At 36.4% G+C, this 9,727-nt stretch overlaps 1 protein-coding gene across 5 annotated transcripts in view; it reads right to left on the minus strand.

Annotated features, from left to right (window-relative positions):
• Positions 1-9,727, minus strand: part of GPATCH2 (G-patch domain containing 2) — a 150,585-nt gene that overhangs the window by 127,367 nt on the left and 13,491 nt on the right. For 4 of the 5 annotated variants that reach the window (XM_011366120.2, XM_011366122.2, XM_011366121.2 and 1 more), the window contains exons 3-5: positions 7,055-7,116; positions 4,064-4,246; positions 3,513-3,592 (exon numbers count right to left, since the gene is read on the minus strand). In XM_011366120.2, coding sequence (XP_011364422.1) covers positions 3,513-3,592; positions 4,064-4,246; positions 7,055-7,116 — 325 coding nt within the window. Of the gene's footprint in view, positions 1-2,058; positions 3,378-3,512; positions 3,593-4,063; positions 4,247-7,054; positions 7,117-9,727 lie in introns of those variants that run through there. The other variant, XM_011366123.2, reaches the window with a different exon arrangement.

Here is a 9,727-nt window from a genome sequence, read left to right on the forward strand (position 1 = left end):
TTATATGCTAAGGTATATTACACTAAAATACGAAAAGTTTCAAAGTCTAAAATTCTGCACTTGGACTCACAATACAAATGTTCTCTAAATCATGAGCTTCTGTGTTTAATATGTCTAATAACAGTAACTATCAATTATTTAATATACACTACGTGACAGATGCTGCAGGACCCATCACGTAAACATAATCTCATTTAATCCTGACCACACTTTTAGAAGTAATTATTGTCTCCATTTAGCAGAAAGAGAATGCGAGGTTCAGACTGCACCGACAGAGTGAAGAGGAGAACAAGGCGGGCCATCGAAACCCGTGAATTTCCTACGACGTCACTTGGCTCTCCGCGAAACTAGAGGCGGTCGCCATGACAATTTCCAGGTTCCACATTCACAAATTTGCATACTTGCTAATATTTTTTTGCAACCCCAAAAATTCAACACTTGTGGCACTTCTGTGATCATTCACGGACATGAGTAGGGCAAATCTGGGTCAGGACGCACACGGGCACTCCCCACCGAGGTCGCAAAAGGCACGGCTCTGCCTTCCCGTTTCGGCTCTAATACAGTGCACAGTGCCCTTTGTGTGGTGCATTTAGTGTCACGTCTTTCACACCGCTGTGCTTTTTGTTGGTGGTTCATTGTTGTGAGTGCCCCCCAGGCACAGAGCTGCAATGCGGTCGCCTGTGCCTAAGCACGAGGAGGCTGGGACGTGCCTCGTGGAGGAAAAATCTGTTAGATAAGCTTTGTTCAGGCGTGAATTACAGTACGGGCTGTTGGCTGAGAGCTGAATGTTAATGAATCAACGATATGTATCAAATAAGGTGCTTTAAACACAAACACACACAAAACGAGGTTGATCGACTAATGGAAACGTCGTGATCAGAGGCTCACGGGAACCCAACCCTACTGCTCCCTTGGGAGCAATGGCTTAGTATTCAGTGTTTGCAGCAACTTCATGGGACATAATTACGGCGAATAATGAAAACTCCAAAACTTTCTCCCCCAAAATATCTGCATTAGTATTTCAGTAGAAGGTTCTCCCTCGGTCATTTCATCGTTGTATTTGCGCAGGTGCCTAAGAAACTCCTCAGTGCCGTTCTGTTCAATGAGAAACAGCCACTACCTGTGTGTGACTTTGCTCAATCTCTTAGAAGTAACCTGGCTTTCCAATGTGAAAATCTGAGGAATTAAGTTTCATTTCTTATAACTGGAAGTCACGGGTACTATTTAAAGACAACTGTGAGCTTATGATTTTTAAAACTAGATTATTAGAAATAATATGGACGGTATGGAGCAACAACAACAAAGAAATGCAGCTCAGGAATGTAAAAATATCAGCAGAAATTGGAACTCTTACCTTTCTTGCCCAAGTCAGATATTTTATTCGGGGCGGGGAGGGGTGGGGGGAGAAATTACAGTACTTAAAAATCCAAACAAGGACAATCCAGGGTTGAAAGAAAGAAAATCTGAAAAAAGCCCATTGTCTTCAGTAAAATTTTGAATACAAAAAACGTAGACCAGGAAAACAGTTTATAGCCTAATGCACTCATTCCACAATAAACACACATATATAGTAAATCTCCATCAAGTGAAACTTAATCACCTTTTTACAATTTAGAAAGGAAAGGCAGCTTTTCCTATGGGTAAGCAATGTATCATCAATACCATGAAGCTAGCCTATCAGTTGTAATAGCTTCTATAAAATACCACAGTGAGATTGCAATAAGCCTAGAAAATGGGCTACAAATCCCAGCTATGCTCAAGCAAGCAGTGAACCAAAAATAAAAATAGGTAAAACTGAACCAAGAACTAGGTAGCATTCATCTAGATTCATGATCGGTAAGGCAAAGTTCATAGGCCAAGGTTTTAAAGTGACTTATTCAGATCCAAAAGACAGTCATTACATAAAATAAAAGTATTCATGTAATTCAGGAAAAAAAAAAAATCATGAATTTTCACTGCAAAGGACATAGCATAAAAAAGCTTACTCACAATTACCAAACACCACATTACTGTACCTCTAAAATATCACTTTAAATATGCAAAGGTAAAGACTCAGAGTTGCACTTTATCATTTTTAATCTCTCCAGTTAGACAAGCAATCTAAAAAACGTCACACATTCCTGCTGAAATCTTCCATATCGCAATAACTTTAGGTAAAGGTCATGTCAACTCCAAGTTTCTTTCCCAATCATCATATTTAAGTTGGCCATTAAATGCTGAATTAACAATTTATCTATACAATAACATAAAAACACAGGTATGAAATCACAGTTTTCATCAATTATTTGAACTTATTAAAAATATAATTTTAATATAACCATTTTGAAGAATGCAAATGGCCTGAACGTAGTATAGTGTCTAAATTATACTACCAATAGAAATGTTACATTTCCCTTCTGCCTGGAGAAAATGAGCTCATGCAAGTATTTTTGACACTCACAGTGACACATACGGTCTGTCATTCTAAGGATGTGCAAGCAGCTCTCACTTTTAAACATGAAAATATGATTCAGAGTCATACAGTTTTCTGAAATATCAGCTTTCACATGATTTCGATAAGCTCTAAGCCAAATGATAATTTTGACTGGTTTCAGGTATCAGACAAAGCACATAATTAAAAGGTAGTAGTAAATGATTCTGTTAGCACAGACTAGTAATCACGGCGGCTAGCTTAAAGCGAGGATGATTTGCAGTACAACGAAAACTGTAGTATAAAATACAATGAGTTTGAGATACAGAGCAGATTATCCAAGTAGAAAGCAAACTTAAAATACAAGCTCTAGAAAAAATGATCAACCTTACCTACTACTCATCTTAGCCCTTGTTAAATTACCCTGAGTAAAATGCAAGTATCTTAAATAATGCTAGTTATATACGTTTTCTCTAGAAATGAACCATAAATGTTAATGCATCACGTTTTTTTTGTTTTTTTTTTTATTTACAACAGTCAGGTAATGTAAAAATTAGTTCTTAACCAGTCACAATATAAACATTAAAGAATACCTACGTGACATCTGGACGTTTTTAATTTTCTAGCTTTTGTTAGCAGTTTGGCAAAGCAAGTGATACATAAATGGTTTCAATGTAAAAAAGAAAAATCATAAAAGAGAAAAATATATAAAATTTACAGTAGTTGCTACCCACCCTGGGCCAACCTAGATCCCTAGAAAGCTTCTCCCAAAGGAAGCATGCCAGTCCTCCAGCAAAAACAGCCCCATCTTTTCATCAGAGGCTCTCCCTTCAGTGATTCTCCTCCAGGGGAGAGGACAGGAGCCAGGTTCCCTCGAATGCCATTCCCCAGATGTTCAAAACGAAACTAATTTATTAGCATTAGAAGCTTTGGTTTATAGGGGAATCTCACTGGTCCAGTTTGTAGCCTACAAAAAAATGGATTATTTTTGAGTATAACATTAGAATGTGAATAAAGGATGAGGATGTGGCTTTTTATTCCATAGAAATGAATACATTTGCAAACATGACAAAAATTAAACAAACAAAAAAAGCATGCCTACCATTGAAGTTGGGGTCCCTCCAGATTTTTTAATGTTCTTAGAAGGCATTCCATGAAGGCGACTGAGTCTAGCTTGGAAACCTGGAAAATCCAAGCACTCAACTTAGGGGACTCTATGGTCACTGGGGCATAGAAAAAGATCCTGTCAATGACAGGATTCAAAAAGTAAGTAAGTGGGCGAAGGGAAGCATCTCGAATAGCCGTGGGGAAAAGGCAAAGCCTGAACTTAAAGGGCCTGAAGCCATGCCGGGCCGCGGTCTAACGTGGGCAGCGCACAATATCGACTGCTTAAGCATGAGGGTGTCATCCGGGGCTTTCCTTTGCTTCTGATGTCCCCTTCCCGTCATGTCAACACTTTCACGGTGGGGCTCGCACGACCCCACGTCAAACCTCTCTAATAATTTGAGAGCACGACGGATGCAGTAGCTGAATTACTGGTCCACGTGTTTCGTTACAGCATCTCGTGTTTGCAGCCTTTCATTTCCAATTTTGCCTTAGATCCCTAGACTGACTAGAGCCCATGGTACCCACCCGGCAGGAAGCGCTACTGACCTCTTCTTCCGGGATGCGACATAAGGGGGAAAGAACCGGTTAAGATACTTTCAAAGACGGGATCCGGTAAATTTTTGTCTAGCTCGGCGGGGTCTTCCTTTTCCCACCAGGGCACAATTCCAGTGATGCCACATGCTCCACCCGACTCCTTTTCGTAAAACCAGTCACTCTGCTCATCATCACCTGTGCAAATACAAGAAATCCCCCAAAGATTCGGCTTTATTATCCAAATAAAGCCAGTTGTCAGGTTGAGATTTAAAAAATACAAGAGAGCAATTCAATTTGAATTTCTGATAAATGATTAATTTTTAATATAAATATAGAGTATGTATATGGAATTTTTAGTATGTATACTAAACATACGTAAAAATAATTTGTTAGGTATCTAAAGTTCAAATTTAACTGGGAGTCCTGTATATTATTTGGCAATTATATATATAATCTATCTATATCTATATATACATATATATATAAAACCTTTATTCTACCCCACAGTTTCATTTAAGAAATGGTTTTTTAACACTATAACAAGAACTGCCATCAACAAAAATATAAAATGCTGTGTTTTAGAACTAAATGTAAAAATGCGAAAAACAATAATAAACCAGTTAATCCTTTGGCAAAAACTATAGAAAAATCCATTTAAATTGCTATCCTTTCCACATTAAGGAAAAATAGGCCTTAATCTCCTGCCAGAAATTAAAAGGTATAAAACTGCAGAACTTATTCTTTGCAGCTGATAATGGTATCTATTAGCTTAATTTCATGATGTATATGGAGTGTAAAAGGGGAAACAGTCATGAACAGATGTGACTAAATGGAATTAATCTGATTAAGTTCATTAACCAATAGCTGTGAAAAAGCTGATTTTAAATGAAAAGTGACAATACCGCAGAGTTTACAAAGAAACTTATACCGGACTACTACAAGGTGTTTTTTTATCACTAGTCACAGTAAGTTTGAGAACATCCATAAGTAACCGTGGCGTATTGATCAATTTAAAATTTAGTTTGAAACGTGCCCTGGGTGTGAATCAATAGTATTTTTTATTTTAAAAAGGAATAATAAAGAGACAAAAATACAGAAAAAGAGAGCTTTTAAAAATAAGAGAGAAACAGCATTTTGAATACAATCTGTATTCAAAAGTCTTCTTCAAAAGTTTCTTCATGATTCTTATAAAAAACTACTGCCACAAACTTTTCCCTTTAGAAAAAGTTTTTGATTTCCATTTCTCATTACAAATATTTTTTAATGCAAATTAAATAAAAATGTAAGCTTCAACTGAAAATGATTTTATGGGAAACAGCTATATTTCAAATTATAAGGGAGAAAAAAATTTTAAGCATTTGGAAAACCAGAGTCACCAGTATTTCAATTGAGGATTTAATAAAAATTAGTTTTTAAAAAAAATCACAATTCAAAACACATAAATATCAGCACTTTTACTGAGAGTTATATTGAAATTTCACAGATTAGGTATAACCATTAGAAAAGAAAGGGAATCCCTTGAAACTGACTACCCTAGGTCTTAATTCCTATTAAGACAACTTCACTATAGAAAAACAAGGTTATTTTGCTCTTGATGTGAGACACAACTTTATTCTTAACAGGGAAATCAAGTAGGTAAAGATTACAAACTTGGGCTCTAAAGGCAAACAGATCAATTAGAATTCTAGTGTTCTGTAACATTGGGAGTTACTGCAACGCTATTAGCCTAGGTTTCATCATCTTAAAAAGGGGAGCGGGCAGATATCATAAGGGGGTTTAAAGAATTTAATAAGAATTTAAAGTAAATTAAATGTGAAAAAAAAGCACTCAGCAATGTGAAATATAATAAGCTCACAATAAATGCTAGCATAATATTCTAAGCTACTCCATGCTTTTCAAAGATTGATAGGCTTATTAAAATGTTATTTTTTTTAGAGTTTTTTCATTTCATTTCATTACCAAATTCAACAGTTATACTATAGCTTTGGGTAGATCTATGTATTTTAACGAGAACTTAGGTATATTATCGAGATAGTCAAACTCGCTCTTAGCCCTGAGGTTCTACCATATTTTAGCAAAATCTCTTCACTTTAAAAAGTCTACAGCTTTTAAAAGTTATGTACCTATTTATCCAGGACAAATGGTTTACAAGTAAACAGAAAAGAATGATCACTTAATTTACTGGTATTGCCAAGAGAAAAAAATGTTGTCTAAGAAAATTATTATCTAAGAAACAACGGTGTGGGGTGGCTATTATGTTGTCCTTTTTCTCACAGCATCTTTAAACTACTAATATTTAAAACAATAAATAGTACCTTTACCCTTAGAATTTACTGCTTTCCTCTAAAGATTCTTAAGAAATACATATAACATTTATGATTGAAGATCTGCACGTATGCCTCCTGCTCCCTTATTAAGGTTTTTCTACTTTCTTCCAGAAGAGGTAGTTTCAAAATAATGTCACGGTAAAGTATGAAAAGCCTCAGGAAATTTCTAAGATGGAAGAGATCTAAGTTGTAAAACATTACTGTTTAACAATTACAATATTGAATCCATGAAAATTGTCTAATTACTTACAAACTAGATAGGGTGAATAAATGTCACAGCTGAATAAAAATGACAAATGACTTGCAAATCCAACTATATAAATGCTTAAACAGAATTAAATACACTTGAAATCAGGTGAAGAATGAGAACCAGTGTCTTGTAAACTTGCTAAAAGAGACAAAGCTGAGAGGACTGAGGTATGTAAAGCTTCCTGAAGGAAGATAACCCTCCTTCGGTGTTATCAGCTCTGCATACTAGCATTAGAGATAGTCAGTTACTTGAGGTTATGAAGACAAGATACGTCCACGGCATGTGAGAGAGTTAAACCCCAGTGCACTACGTAGTGTGCATAAGGTAAATGGGTCGCAGTCATCAACTTATGGAACAACTAGTAATAAGGATAACTTTACAATGAAGACTTTTTCCAAAGAGAGAAGAAAAATGACTTTTCAGTACCTTGTCTTCCCTCATCGTTGGTAAACAGACCAGCATCAGTGCTGCTGAGGCTGCTGGAATCACTGTCATAAGGAAAAGAAAAAAAACAGATCAGAAGAACAATTGATCTCTCAGTTGTAAAATTTAAAAGACATGGCAGCTCAGAGATGGACCTTAAGCCTAACAAAGATTTGAAAGGAAATAAGATGATTTTTTTTTTTAATTCTTCAAACTGCAAATATCCTGGTTCCATTAACTACAGAGCATATTATTTTGGGCACGTAAAACCACAGGAAGCTAACGGGATCCTGACGGGACGCCAGATGTGACTGCAACAAGGTCCTGACACAATGGATGCATTTCATCATCTGCTTTCCTCCGACGCACACTGCTCCTATCCCATGCCATGCGGTTCCGCTCGAGCTGCGGACACCGCCGCTCGGTGAAACGGGAATAGGCTCCATCGAAAGCAGGCTAAGCCTTTCTTCCACACATGAAATACAAGAGCCTGCGACGAAATTACTTTTCACAATAACCACATGGGCAAATATCCTGGAAAGGATATTACTTAAGAATCCACAACAACTCTATGACTCAGCAAGAAAAAAAATAGTTGACAAGAGTAACGATCCAGATTAAATCAAAGTTAAGGTCTCTCCGGGCAAAAACTGAGCAAAAAAAGATTACCAATATGAAGGAGTATGTGAAAATAACTCCTATAGAGAAGCTGGAGCGTGTCAAAATTAACATACAAGTTAAAACAAAGAGTAGGCATTCGATGGACATGAACTAATTGTTAATATTAGTTCTAATACAAGAAATGTGATAACATAGTTTAAAACAAAATAAGGTCATACGATAAACGGTTTGTCCTCTAAAGAAAGTGAATGACGTTCTTTAAAAATTCACACATATTCTCTTCATACTGTAATTCTTAATTTCACTAATCAGAAAACTGCCCCAGGTGAATTTTTATATTATAATACTTTTTTCATTAACGTCCTAATCTGTTTTAAAGTATTTAAATTGAGTATTTAAAAAAAAAGATTAAAATTATAGATGAGGTCTAAATCCATATATATATTTTTTGAAGATAAAATTTCATCTCGGTTTCTGTTTGAGTTTTTGAAAACAAATATAAACAAAAACTAAAAGAATTTAAGTGACACTGTCCTTAGGAACTCTGAACCTTTAACTTTCTTCAAGTTAAGAGAATGTATGAAGCTCCCTATACTACATAAGCATTAATGAAAAAAAGTAATACTTTCTAAGAGCACCGAATCCACATTTTATTTACAAACATACATGCTGGTCGATGCACAGTGATGTTAGAGTATTAAAATCACTTTGGGAAGTTTGTGTCTTTTTGCTATTTAGCTGTCCAAACTACTATAGATTTTTTCTTTCTCTTCTGTGACTCTGTAGTGCTTTCCTGTCTGTCCCCAACAACGCAACTCTAATAAAGGGACTTGTACACACCTCAGGTCCCCATCCCCTTGAAGCAAAATGTATTTAAAATTCAGAATTCTTCAAATTTTAGAGAGGTATGTTCTAAGATGCCTAGAGGGGGTTGGGACAGCACTCCGTAATCAAACACACTGATACAATTGTTTTCAATTAAATGAATGAATATCCACATTAAATACAGGTCAACTTAGGTCTGGCCACAAATAAATTAGGTTTTCACAGCTTTCAGAATTCAGATTTGCAGATAAAGGATTGTGAATCTATGTGCTTTTCATCTATTTATTTTTTGCACAATGGTCTTCTAATCTCTCTGAGTTCAGATTTACCCCGTCTAATATATTCTACATGTAAGCAGGTTCATCTTATCAAAATATAACTTGTTGACTAAAAATATGGATGGGATCCTGGAACACGAAAAAGACATCAAATTAAAACAAAGGGAATTCTAATAAAGTATTGACTTTTGTTAATAATGTGCCAACACTGGCTCATCAATTCTGGCAAATGAGCCACAGGAACATAGGCTATTAATATTAACAACAGGGCACAGGACATCCATCTCTGTGACTTTTCTATAAATCTAAACAGTCTTAATAGTCTTCCATTAAAAATCTAAAGTTACTTCGCCACACCTGTTGGATTAAATTTAGATTTCAAGGCACTCTCTCTCTGAGTAGACGCCCACCTAAATTCTTCCCATCCTCGCCTCTGGTCTTTCTCTAAGGGGGGTCTTTATGTCCTCGCTCATCTCTCTCTGCTTGGTCACTCTTCTCAAAGATGTAAAGAAATCAAAACCGCGTCTCTGAGACCAGCCCTTAGTTCTCAGAGATCCCGTCCTAACTTGAGATATTTTTACATGCGTTTTAAACAACGTTTCCTAGTTACATTTCACCTCACTGACGTCCAGCTAGATGCTCCGGGCACATCGTGTGGTTGTTAACGTGTTCATCAAATCAGTACCTGACGGCCATTATGGCTCACTTGCCAGGACACCTTCTTCCACTTTTTTCAGTGCGACTTGTATAGCGCAGAATTCGGAGGAGACATGCTCTGAATGCTTATTGAATTAATGGATGTGCACTAATTGCAATCTCCAGCCCCAAGCTGTTCATTTCCTCTATTTTCTCTTCCTGAAACCCGGGCACCATCTGAGAGTCCTTTTTCTCATTCATCCTCTGACATACAGTCGGTCAACCTTCCAGGGTCTCCAGCTCTTAAAACCGCTCT

Source organism: Pteropus vampyrus, unplaced genomic scaffold (assembly GCF_000151845.1).
Source record: "Pteropus vampyrus isolate Shadow unplaced genomic scaffold, Pvam_2.0 Scaffold121, whole genome shotgun sequence".
Classification (NCBI taxonomy): domain Eukaryota; kingdom Metazoa; phylum Chordata; class Mammalia; order Chiroptera; family Pteropodidae; genus Pteropus; species Pteropus vampyrus.